We start from the raw sequence: 13,326 nt of genomic DNA on the forward strand, positions 1-13,326 counted from the left end.
CTGTATCAGAGAAGATCAGATTTATTTCCTTCCTGACCTTAACAGATGATGATTTTTTTCCTGGAACAGTACACGCTAATCCTCACTTTAGACATAGGGTGGACAAAAGTAACAAGTTTCATCCCCAGTCATTAGTTTTCAAATGATGTAAAGTGATCTAAACAACACTAAATTAGAAATTACTGAATATTTACATACTTGTTCATAATTAATGAAGCTATCAAATAGTTACATTTACATAACTACGAGTTAAACATTTTGAGATCAAAATTTGATTTAAATTCTATGCTGACATGAAGTCAGACCAAAAATATGCTGCTGTCCCCTTGAAATGTTCAGTCTTCTACAGGGAATTCAACTCCCAATAATGAATGTTGTGCTCATTTTCAAATTGGTTTTTATTTAAGATGACACATTTTGTTTCCAGCCAAACTTGTGCCACTTTACAGTATTTTAACCTTTTCTCTTAGCCCTAATCACTTAATATATTTAGCCAACATGGTTAAGTAACATAACACTGGAGTACTAGGAGCAATTGCCAGCTTTAATATTGAGTCTCTCTCTGGCTGCACCTCTGCCTTTCAAAACTGTTGGGAGCAACCATTAAGTTTTATAGACAATTAAAAAGAAAAACCACACTCCCACACAGACACACAACTTGCAAAACAGGAAAGTATCTGCTCCACCCTTCATCTATAACGCTTTGCTCATCGAGAATTGAAACTTGAAAGTCATGCTGGAGAAGCTTTTGAACATCAAGCATGGGCGGATACCCGTTTAATCCGCTCAGTTAGGTAGGTTTCCAGAGGGTAAAGAGCTCACACTACTCCGTTTCCTAGCACTGCACAAGAGGATAGTGCAAACCATCAACCAAGGAGGAAAGGAGATACTGCAGAAAGAAGCTGCACTGCACTGCAAGAAGTTTCACCTACTCGGATGTGGGACCCAACTTGAGTAGCTGTTACTATTGGACGCTGCGCAGTCCGGTACGGCGTGAAAGACTGAACCATTAAAAGACAAATTACCACTCCAAACACAACACAAATAACTCTCACTGCAGCTACGACACACTATTAAGATCATCCAACTGCAAAGCACTTCCCCCCCCCCATTTGGAGTAAAGATCAGAGATCCCATTGTGATCATATAAAATAAGCATTACCTTAGCAGGATTTTATTAATGTATTAAAAGTAATACCAGGTTTTCTTGGTTACTACCTTTTCTCAGTTATAATGAAATGATGAACATGTAAGTTTGATAATCACTACAAAAACATCACAAGGGTTCTCCTTTTAAAAAGCTGTAACAGCTCACGTCTAAACCTTATAAAGGAAAATGCTTTAAACAACTTCTTTGCGTTACATTAAAATGCAGCCACAACCAACATGGAAACGAGCTGACGTCCAGAAACAGCAGCTTTAACAAAATGAGGCCTAGAAGAAGCAGCTGATATGCAGAATTAAGTGTTTATTGGTGGGGTATGCACACACAGAATGGTTTGGGTTGGAAAGGATCTTAAGATCATCCAGTTCCAACCCCCCTGCCACAGACAGGGACACCTCACATTAGACCACATTGCCCAGGGTCATGGGTGAGTAAGAGAGAAAACACTAATATAACCAGAAGAAAATGAGAATACATGGGAGAAGGAGTAAAGGATAACCAGCAAGTCATTACCCAAACCTTACAGTTTGCTCAGACTTTATAACATTGATAATCGCTCAAATACTGTCAAATGTAAATCTATCTAGTGCAGCAGCAAAGATGTGACAACTACATTTGTCACTGTATTACACAGTTTGGGAGACTTAGAGAGAAATTAAGAAACAACAGTCTATCTCAGCAAAGGATTTAAAGCAAGCTTAGCGCTTGTTACTGAGGAAGCAGCTGTCCAAAGTGATGTGTGCTGCCAAATAAACAGAGCAGACAGAGCACTGCACTTGAAGCTCACAGGAAAACCCATGGAACACAAATTCAAAAAGACTCAAGTGTATGGGCAGTACAACTTCAGCAAAAAGTAAAGATCACAGAGACCTGATCTGAGCCAGAGCACATAGAAATTACATGTCTGAAGTTTATTGCTCTGCTTACTTATATTACTTGGAATGGCTATTGCAGAAGACGAAAATGCTCTACACCAGCAAAAAACTGAGTGGTCACAACCCATGACACCAGGCCTTGTGAATCTGCTGCTTCTTGATCTCGTGTCATTTTGGAAAGAACCACAAATACAATTAATCATTTGCCTTGTGACTTTAAACACATCCTTGAATTGCTGATGATTTTGCATTCCAAGTTCCTGGGCACCAGATGCAGACAGTTCATCTCAGAACTGGATCCAAGAATAGATACGAGCTGGGTGTTCATGAAAGAGAAAAGTCAGCTTTACAAATACAAATTCTCTTGTGATTTCTCTAACCAATCACCTGTGTAGTTTTTAGAAGTGTTTTAGAATGCAGAGTTATCTGTGCAAACTGCACAAAGTGCTAAAGGAAAAGGCTGTAAGAGGCAAAAAAAAAGGAAAGACATTTTAAAACTCACTCTTATGGTTTCAGATGCAAAATGGCCTTCATTAATCATCTGATTTCCAGTCTCATCCAGTTTAACGATGGCCCCTGAATTGGCCTGCACCTCAGCTTCAAAGGCTTGGTGCTTCTGCAGCTTCCCCTACAAGTGAAACATCAAAGAACATGACAGATCTGCTGCACAGTCCTCCTCCACATTTCCAAGTATCAAGTATTTTTAGTGTATTTTACACATATTCACTACCAAAAACCAACCAGCAAAACAGCACAGCAGGAATCATTGCTGTATCATGTGTTTCACGGCTGGATCCAAACATGTGTTCACTGTGTTTGCTTTGTAAACTGCAGTGCTCAGACACCAGCTAGTTCCACTAGCTTATTTTTTACATCTTTTTAGTGGAAACAGTAAGAGTTAATTCATGTTTATTCACAAAGTGTCCAACAAACTCTAGGGTTAAACAAAGATGGTTCTACACTACGCTACATGAAGTAACTTTTCCTATGCTGATTCAGCATCTAATCATTACTAAAAATACTCCAATTGTATCAGCAAAGAGGCCAGGCTTTTGAAGAACACTTTGGGAGGCTGTGGGTATCTGCATTCATCTCTCTTCACCGCTCTCAGATCAAGTTACATTTCTGTGTTTGTTCTATCCCAGCTGACCTGGTACGCCCTAAAGTTTATAGTACAGGAAACATAAGATGGCAGCAGGACTTGCCTGTAAATTGCTTGGGTCTTTGTAATTTTCATCAGATGCTATCTGCAGTTTCTCTTGGATCCATTTTTCAAGCTCATCTGCATCACGCTGGAAAAACTGGAATCGATAGGAATCTTCAAGTTTTTGGCGCCTTAGAGAAGATAGTTCCTTGAACCTGTGGTAACGGTCCAAAACTTGTTGACGCCTTTCTTGGATATCTTCTGCTGTTTCCAGCACTTTCACACCACTTGGATCCATTTTCTGAAAGCCAAAAGAAACACATTTTGTTTGTATTGTATAACAAAGGAAGGGCAGGAGGAGATCCAGGAAAGAAAAGCCTGCTCTTTTCAAACTCGCTTGTGGTTTACTCACAGTCTTATTCTGTGTGTGTGGGTATGTGCAAACAACACGAGTATTACACACTTAAATAAAAGCATACTTCCAGCAGAAAATAATGGGAAAGGAATATTTACAAAGATATTTAACATCTTCTGGAAAAATATGGCTGCAGTCATATAAAGGCTATGTCAACTCAAACGGCAGCATGCCAGTCTAACACAAACGTGTTTCTGTGCATATACATATATATGTAGATGTGTAGACATAAAAGGTTTCTTGCACAATATGTACAATCTCAAAACACTTAAAATAGTAAGTAAGCTAAAGAACACTGATGTTTTTTTAAACAGCAGCTAACTGGTCCACATGTCTCTATCTGTATTATACATATACACACATCCATGTGTATGTGATGGTTCTCCTCTCTGTTCTCTCAATTAAAACATTATAAACCCATCCTGCCACTCCCTACATTAACTTTTCAAAAGCCAATACAGAAGCTCATGATGCCTCACAGATCTGACCTTAGACAAGTCAGTCAAGGAGCATTTCATTAGGAAGTGATCCTGCTCTGACTGCTTCAACCAAAAATCCTCATACATCACTTTATATACTAAACCCTGTTATTGTTACCACAGACAGCAAAGAACTGACTGCTCTGCTTTGTTTCCTTTCTAATAAGAGTGGGATAACCTTTAATTTTCCGTGCCTAACCTTTGTAAAAGCCATTTTTCAATAGGAGACCTGTGCATGAGACCAGAATGGTAACACAAAGTAAAAAAATAGGATCATAATTCTCATCAGTTTGGGTATTTACCCATTTGTTTGATAGCTCACTCTGCCTGTCAAGGAGCTGCTGCAACAAACACTTTATGCTTGGACAATTCTGTAATGAATGGCTTGATGTACAAGGGTTTACATGAACAGCTCACTTCATGCTTTTATTATAAATCCTGTAAGCATCAAGCTAAATGTACTTCTCATCAATGTTATCAAGGATAGGGAAGAAACAGAGACTATAACTGCATACTAAAAGACATGGGCAATCTCTTAAAAATACAGTTAAATATTAAAATGTGATTTAATCATTAGTTAGCCACATGCTTTACTTAAACATGCATCTTGCATAATTGTATGAGAAACACCACAGGATGGAAAGCAGTCTATATGGCCGTGTTTTCTGCTTGGTTTCCAAGCGCTTGCAACGGGACCAGCTGACAGAAAGGAACATATGGGGGCGAATTCACACATTCCTGAGCTCTCTTCCAAGAGTCCCACCCTGCAAGAGGACAGCCATTCCAGCAGCAATCGCTGCGCCCATGAACTCTGAGCCCCAACTGCATTGCGGCAGTTTGAGGAAGGAAGGAAAAGGCAGCTTTGCTTTCCCTTCCAGGCCTGTTGTCAACAGAGGGCAAGGGAAAAAAACCAATCCCATCTATGTAGGCTGTGTGATATAAATGAAGCCCAGGTTTCACCTGGCAGTGGTACCAGAGGCTCCACCTGATTAGAGTTATCTGAGCATTAAAAGATCAAACCCCCGAACATAACCTGAGCTCAACAACAGATCTGTTTCCCTGAGAAAGCGGTGGTTTCGAGCGCTCTTTCAAACAGCATTTTCCCTCCAGGAGAGCAAGTTCTTGCTAAAAAACTTCCTTTCCTGCCCTGACACACTGCGTTTGAATTCCAACAGTGCTTCTTTTAAAGTGAACTGTGCTCAGGAATAACAAGGTGGCAGGGAGTCAAAATGTACTGCAGGACTGGGGCCCGTCTCGCTGCTTATTCTGGTTATGAATATTACCAGGAGAAAATGAAATCCTAGTTCATCTTTGGAACACTGTCAGTCTTTTGCTGTCAACTTGTATTTCAGTATTAGTAATAATACCCACAGCCCAAGTGATTTTAAATCTCTTTAAATCATTATTTACATGATTAAATTATGCGAATAGTTACATCATTTAAATGACAATTTAAATTAATTCTATATCTTTAAAAACCAAACAGGAGACCTGCTGTAATGTAGCCTGGTGGCTGGTTTGCCTCTCACCACACGAGTCATGCAATCTGGCTCATCTTTTTGCTGGAATTCGTTAAAAGAAAGGCTCCTTTTGTAGCTGCAGTAAGTCGAGCTAGTCAATTGTAAAAGAAGTGCTTTGGTCTAGCAATAATAGACTGTTCTTTCCTGCAGCAGATCAGCTGACGTCAGCAAGTCTGTGCTCTGCCAGAGCGCGATCAGCACTCACTGGGGAGCTCTGAACTCAAAAGTCATCGATGCTGCAGAACGATGCAGTCTACCTCCGATGGTTTCACGCTCCAACTGCGGCACGCTCCCCCTTGAATACAAAGCAGTCCTCCAAGATGTTTCTAAACCTTCTTGGTTCAACTGCACCATTTGAAGGCATCTGGGCTACAGCTCTTTATCCCTAGCTAGAGAGCTGCCAACAAGAAGCTGCATTTTCTGTTTTTAACGTGAAAAACAACAGCTTACACTGGGCTGTGCGCAAGTGCCCAGCCCCGACCCCAGATAACCGGCACTGTGCGCAGAGACAACATTCCCACCGCTGCTGCCTCCAGCCCCTCCCAGCACCGCCTGCACTAGCTGATAAGGTCAGGCACCAAGGAACCTTCCCGGCAGGAGGGACAGCACCAGCCTTCCAGGCAGCCAAGGCAGGCGTCATCGCAAACACGTCCCCAAACCAGCCCATCTGAACTGTCCCGAAGGCATTCACACCGTACTTCTGTGCTGGAAGACTAACTTTAGAAAGGCACTTGTCAGCTTAGGTCTAACTGAAAAAAATAATCAGAAATGACTGCACCATCGTGCCGGTATTTTTTCCAGAAAAAAAAGAACAAAAAAAGCAATAAAAAGTAGTAAATTTAAGACACAAACCCCACAACACAAAAAAAACCCAAGTTTACTACTCTTATCCTTCAATCTAAACTAATCAGCCTTCCCCAGACAATACAAATTACACTCAAAAGTGCACGGGAATACACAAGTGCAGGTATTTATAGCCACTGCAGTGCAACAGCCATGATGTCAGCAACACCATTCAAGTTGGGGAACAGCGGTATCGAGGTGGGTTAAGCAGGAATTACAGTAGTGCCACCAGGGCAGACACACACAAGAGCTGTCAGCGTTTCCCTCACCAAAATGTTTTCAGGGATTTAAAAACTCAAATCTCAAAGACATTTGATGCTGTATGTAAGATTTTAGTGTATTTTTAAAACCAATTAGATGAAGCTTAAAGAACTCAACTCCCTGAAAAGCACTCAGGTATCAGTATATAAAGATATATAGTAAGATAATGACTTTCTCTTCAGCCAAGTCCTGATGCATGTTACATATATTTAGCATACGTGACCCTGGTTGCAGTCTGCAAGAGAAGCACTTTCTCTATCAAACACTCCCTGCTTCCCACGTATGCACACAAACAGCTTGATGCAATTGTTTGTGTTCATCAATATTATACACCAGAAGTCATCTTGGCTACTCCCTCCTAGGGAATGGGAATGAAGTGCTGAGCTGTCTTCTGTAAGCAAAAAAAAAAAAGAAGAGTTCTAATACTGGATGTGAAAATAACCTTCAAAAGGAACGGACGGGGTTGGGGGGGAAACAGCGTGCATTTATTCCCAACCTTCATTTCCCCCATTCACCTTCCTGAAAATGCTCAGGAAGCAGCAAAACACTGTGTCTGTCTCGAACACAAAGGCACCATGACTTCCTAGCTCAGTGCTATGTTAGTTATGTACCAGAACTGCAGGGAACTAAAAGAGAATCCTTCTGGAAAGTATGCACAGCGCTGGGTCCTGTGAAGGAAACTACAGGAGCATATGGTGTTACTAAAGGATGTCAAATCACATACCCTATACTAGAGACTTAAAACACTATTGAGACAAAATCAATGCCCTGTGCTTTGGTTTGTTATGAATTTAAATCTATAAAATGAAGACATTTTAAGGGTGGACTATGTGCAGCAGAACCCTGCATCCAAATACCCCTGGTTATTGTTACAGGAAGGTCACCTCCAACCTCTGCAAATTCCAAACCAGAGAACTGGGGCAAGCACTGCAGTACGAAAATCCAAGATGGGCTGAAGTCGCTGCTTAATGGCAGAGGCTCACACAGACTGACTGCAGCACAGGTGAAATTCAAACGAGCCCCAGAATTTAAGTAGGTGCTACAGGGACACAAGACATAAGCACTAAAACTTAAAGGTGAATTCTGTCTGAGGTAAAGCAGGCTGCAAAGCCGGTGATTTAGGCTGATTAGAGGGTTTGCGCGCAGCCTTAGCCAGGCACTGTTGGAATATGGAAGATGATTAAAGACCTGCTCATTTTTAGGCATTCAGCCTTGAAATTTTAACTGCATTATTCAAACAGGAGCAGAATTTCCTACCTGCATTTGGTGCCTTTGTAAGGGTTTCTTTGGCTTTGCTTTGCATTTAATATCACATATCACCACAGACCTTTGATAAAACTATGCAGAGCTGGCAAGGACCGCACTCTGCTGAGACTCCAGAGAAACTCCCTTGACTGCATTGCAGGAACGCAGAGTTTACAGGTAATGGGATCTTATATAATTAACCCCAGCATTTTCCAACCCCCTTTTGTTATCTTTCCATTGTAATATTAATTGCAGTATAAACATTTACATTACTATCCTTTCCAAATAAAACCTAGTTGCTTGTGTTGCCCAGCTGAAGGCTGGTCCCTACATCCTATTTATTTTACCACCAACTGGACGAAAACCAACAGAGAATATAAACAGTACCACCACAAAAATACGAAGGCTTATAAATCCATGCAAGTGGATGGAACAGGAATGAAATCCAGTTGCAGATGTGGAGCGTTCCCCAATGTAAATCTTTTCATGGTTGCTTTGCAGAGGCTTTAAGTAAAAAGATACCACTCAAGTACTTTTTAAAGCAAAAATTAATCCACTTCAAGACCCAACCAGACTGAACTGGATAAAATGTTCACACGCCATGCACCACAGACAGGAATCAGGAAATTCAAAGGGTTAAAGGAAAGGCAGATCAGACTCAACACTGAGGTGCAAATAAAGCACCTGCTGTACAGAACAAACTCAAACAAATGGGGCTTTGTTACAAACAGGTCACTGCAATACAGACAGGCAAATATGGCGATGACACTTCATGCATGATGTAAAAATACCTGGACTCTGACTTTACGAAACGATGACAACATGATGAAGGAATGTAGAGTCTAAAAGGGAGGGGGAAATCAAGATAACGTTCAACTAATGACTAGCATGAGGACATAGCTTAATTTGTTTTCTCTTTTTCCCCTGACATCCACAGTCTGTCACAGCACACGTTTTGTACTTCCCTTTTGGTTCCTTGCCACATACAATTTGGCATTATTGTTATGTGAACAACAGACCTTCCCATGCAAAAAAAGGTTATAAGTACCAACTGAAAAGTGAATTCATTTGGTATGTACTAACCTTTCCAGTTAGTTAAAAAAACCCAGCAAAACAAAACCTATCATAACCTGAAGGTCAAAACAAAGTAAAGAGAGTTATCTGGAATTGGCAAACGATGCTTCTTGCTATGGCATGATCAAGTGTGGTGGCTTAATTTAAAGACACAAGCTCAATAAGGAGGTTTTGAACACAAGTATCAATAAAGATGTTTATTTTCAGCTACCACTGGGAAAAATGCAGCAGTTTGCAACAGAAGGTATTTTTGAGATGGCTGACGATGTAGCTGCTCAGTGCATCTACCCACTCCATTTCTATCTGAACATTCCCTTGCCTCCCCTAATCTTACATTTTCCCCACGAGAGCACTGCGATCCCTGCAGCAGCTCAGGGCCAACTGCAGTTATGTGCTTTTGTGCCTGCTGAAGCCACTGCATATCTGGCGTGGCATTTGCATAGCTTAACACGTATCAGTTGCAGGAGCGAGCAGGCAGCGCGCCGCTTCGCTTGATCCATGGTCAGCTATGGGAGCACAATGCTGGACTCCGCTTGGCAACCTCCATCAGCGGCATCTGCAGCCTGCTCCACCCCATTCTTCTGCTGCCTACACTCCAGGGGCAGATGGCAAAACCGAACTCCCACACTAGACTAACACACAGCAGAAAAAAGGGAGGAATTCATATTATTTCCTCCAATGCAGAGGAAGCAATGAGTTGCCCCCAAAAGGCAATGTATTTATGAATAGAACTAATACAACCCCATGAACACATTCAGTAGACAAAAATCAGGCAGTAAAGGTACAAAGTCATTTGCATCAATTTGCTAAGGTTAAATATAAATGTAATAGATGAGAACTAGCAATGTCAGACCATGAGGGACCACCCTGTCGCAAGAGATTTAATGCTTCTGCTGCCTTCCTAACAAATAGGAGAAAGAAGTGCTAAAAACACTTAAAAGCCAGTTTTTGTCATTCAACATTTTTCTTATTGTCATTACTTTTTGTTATTAAAAAATAAACCCAAATGTGTTCGCTCACTTCATGCACTATGGATCTCGTAGCATAACATCTAAAGCTGACCTTAAAATGTAGCTTCTATTTCAATAGCCAATTTATATATATATGTTATATATCTGTGCATACATATATATATATAAAAAACATATATATATATTTTGTTTCCTCAATAGGAATGGAAATAAATTACTTCTACAATGTAACCTGTTCTCTTGGTTTAAGTATATCCACATCTTAACAATTCCATTACCACAGTTGCAGCTCCTGCACACAACGCAGCAGAAAGCATCTCATTTTCAACCTTTTGTTCCTTCTTTTTCTCTGCACAATTTCTAAGCAAGAATAAATGAGGATTTCATGGAGGAACCCATTGCTTGTTGCATTTAAATGCATACAAATCACACAGTGGGATTTGCTATCTGTTTTGAACAAATCTGAATCCCTGACGGGGGCCTTTCACTGAATGCAGTCATCAGAATCTTCTGGCACTTTGCTGAAAACAAAATGCCAAAAGGAAATGGATTATCTGTTTTCCAGAAAGATACAGAACCATTTCAGGCCGAGCAGGATTTCTGGCTTTGTCTTTTTTTCCCCCTCCTAATGTGTTCTGTTCATTCGCCATCTCCAGACAACTGCTCTCCAGAACCTACTTAAATATGTATGAAAGACTGCTCAAGAGTCACGTACCTTTTAGACTGGAACATGTACCTGTTTTATGGTAAAATATCTACTAAAACCCCAAAACAGTTAACATGGACCTGCTAAAAACACATACAGTCATAAATGCTTAGGCTTTTCCTTAAATGACATGGCAAATGATTACAGTGGTGGTACCTATATATGATCTAGCAGTGTAGATTTGTATCAGTGTAAGCTGGTTAGGTGTATTCAGGCAACAAACTGAGAAACAACTGACTGTCATTAATTTATATTAAATTAAAAAGGGGAAAAACAGTTAATAAGAGAGGAAGAAATCCTGATTCTTTCATGAAAGAAACCGTAGCGTTTGCCCTGTATGCGAAAATGACATCTATGAACAGAACACAGGTTGGGAGGATTTCTTTTATATGTCTTCCTGCTTGGGCAGACAGCTCCGTTGTGCAAGGAATTTATGTGCTCCTCGTTTTAGAGACACCCTAGCTCCCTGAGGAAAGGGCTCTCCAGCCACCACTGAACACCCAGCCCTTCTTTTCTCCTCTCCCCTCACCCAGACTCTGCACTGCATCTCCTGACCTTGGACAGGGCTGGTGATTGCTGAGGGAAGCCATTGCTGTGCACTGAATCCCCTCCGCCGATGGGGAAGCTCCGCGTTCTCCATCTCCCCCCGGCATTTTTCCTCAGCGGGGCGCGGCGGGGCTTTACCGCAAACCCCACGGGGCAGGGGCGAAGGGAAGGGCCCCTCGCTCTGCCCACAGGGACAGGCCCTGGTGTCCCTGCGATCCCCCCGCCTCTTCATCCCCTCCCCAGGGCGCTGAATGAAATCCCAGCCGCGGGTCGAGGCTGCCCAGGGCGGATCCCGCCGCTCCCTGACCGCCTGCCCTTTATCCGCGCCGCTCCCCCGCCCTTTCCTCCCTTCCCTCCCCTCCCCCGAGAGACCCCGGGCGCTGCCGCGGCCCGGCTCTGCGCCCGCGGTAACACCCCCGTCACGGCGGCAGGGCCGGCCTCAGGCTGCCCCACGGCTGAGGGGAGCGCGCACCCATACACCTGTCCCCGCAGCGGCGGAACGGCTACGGGGGGGGCCTCTGTGTACCCGAGTGGGGCCGGATAATGGCGAGCGCGGCTCCCCCCCAGCACCACGCCGCCTCCCCGGGCCGGAGCACAGCGCTGCCCCCGCCCGCCGCCTCACCCGCTCGGTGCGCAGCGTCCCCTCCTCCGGCTCCGCGCCCTCCGCTACGGACGCGGCGCGCCGCCTGTGCCCGCCTTTTTATAAGGCGGCCCGGAGGTGACGTCAGCGCCGCAGAACGGTCCCTACCCGGCCGGCGGAAAGAGCCGAAGGACTTCGGCATTCATCGGGAGCTGGGCGCGGGAGGGAGCGTTCCCACCCACCCGAGCGCAGCGGGCGAACTGCGGGAGCGGCGCATGCGGGGAGGGCCGGAGGGAGCCGAGGAGATCCGGAAAACACCGAGCAGTGCCGGAAAGAGCCGAAGGGTGGGGTCGGGTGGGCGCAGGGCGTTCGTCCCCTTCGTGGTGCTGGCTCTCGGGGGGTACGGTTGTCGCGTCAGTCGCGACACGAAGTACAGGGTTCCATTGGGAACCAGTTAACATGTCAGTGCAGAGTGGCAGCAGCGGCGGTGTCTGCACCTTTTTTCTCAGCCGGAGGCCGTTTGGGCTCTCAAGGGCCCGAGCAGTGTGGAGGGAAGGTTTTACAATTCAGATCAACAGCCCAGCCTCCAAAAAGCAGCCTCATTAGTTTTATGTTGGTAAAAATCAGGCTTTGGAAGCAGAGTGCAGTGCCACAAAGCAGCCTGTCAAGGACACAGCATCAAGATGCTGCAAGTGCTTATCAAGAGAAATCTATTTTTGAGAGGCTGATGCATAAATTCAAAGGAAAATGAGGCTTTAGTGCAAACTGGCTGTTCAAAATAGACACAGCAAAGGAGTTCTACTCAGTAATCGCTTTAAAAATAAGAAATTAAAGAGGCCTGGTAAGGCAGCAAGAACTTGATGGGCTCAAAGAAGTGAGTGGGTTTGAGTGATTTTCGAGCTAATAACGCTTTCTTTAATAGAAGTACTTAAATGGCAAAAGCACACTTGCAGTGCCATTGCATCACAACCCATGGGACTGCCTGGAACTATTGTCTCCAAGGAAGAGTATGACTCACGACGATTTTAATGCATCTCGTCCTGAATGCGCAGTATTTTCACAGCTGAGATGCTCTCCTTTGTCATATTTGCTACAAATAGCACAGGTACATACCAGAAATACATGCACAAAGACCTTACTTGCACTGCACCTTCACAGCACCAAATGGCTAACACTGAAAAGTGCTCAAACAACAAAAACCAGAAGAGCATAATACCAGGCAACCATCAGTTCAAGCAGGAGATGCAACCTTAAGCTACAGCTAAAAGTATTGATTTATTACTCTTTTGAAGTGCACTCATTCAATTAGAGTTTATCAGTGGTTTTGACATAGTAGGTATCTGGATGCCCTTTACTGAGGCAGAAAAGGATACCGTGCTTGTTTCTTATAAAAGATGTACTTACATTCCCCCACAAATGTTGGAAAACCCTAATACCTGTCAGCAAAACAAGAAGAGAGTCATTGTACCCAAGATACACATCATCAAATCGCTCCTTGTGTT

The 13,326-nt window shown here is 43.3% G+C and overlaps 1 protein-coding gene across 10 annotated transcripts in view; it reads right to left on the minus strand.

Moving 5' to 3' along the window:
* The window catches only part of SPTAN1 (spectrin alpha, non-erythrocytic 1), a 52,037-nt gene extending 40,033 nt beyond the window's left edge, over positions 1–12,004 (minus strand). For 3 of the 10 annotated variants that reach the window (XM_061352854.1, XM_061352861.1, XM_061352853.1), the window contains exons 1-3: positions 8,739–9,036; positions 3,246–3,485; positions 2,543–2,668 (exon numbers count right to left, since the gene is read on the minus strand). In XM_061352854.1, coding sequence (XP_061208838.1) covers positions 2,543–2,668; positions 3,246–3,485; positions 8,739–8,771 — 399 coding nt within the window. In that variant the 5' untranslated portion in view covers positions 8,772–9,036. Of the gene's footprint in view, positions 1–2,542; positions 2,669–3,245; positions 3,486–5,569; positions 5,765–8,738; positions 9,037–11,866 lie in introns of those variants that run through there. The other 7 variants (XM_061352860.1, XM_061352859.1, XM_061352863.1 and 4 more) reach the window with 5 other exon arrangements.
* Positions 12,005–13,326: the final 1,322 nt, after the last annotated feature.

Source organism: Neopsephotus bourkii, unplaced genomic scaffold, assembly GCF_033783945.1.
Source record: "Neopsephotus bourkii isolate Nb327-2 ecotype Australia unplaced genomic scaffold, CSIRO-AGI_Nbou_v1 NB_659, whole genome shotgun sequence".
Taxonomy (NCBI): Eukaryota; Metazoa; Chordata; class Aves; order Psittaciformes; family Psittacidae; genus Neopsephotus; species Neopsephotus bourkii.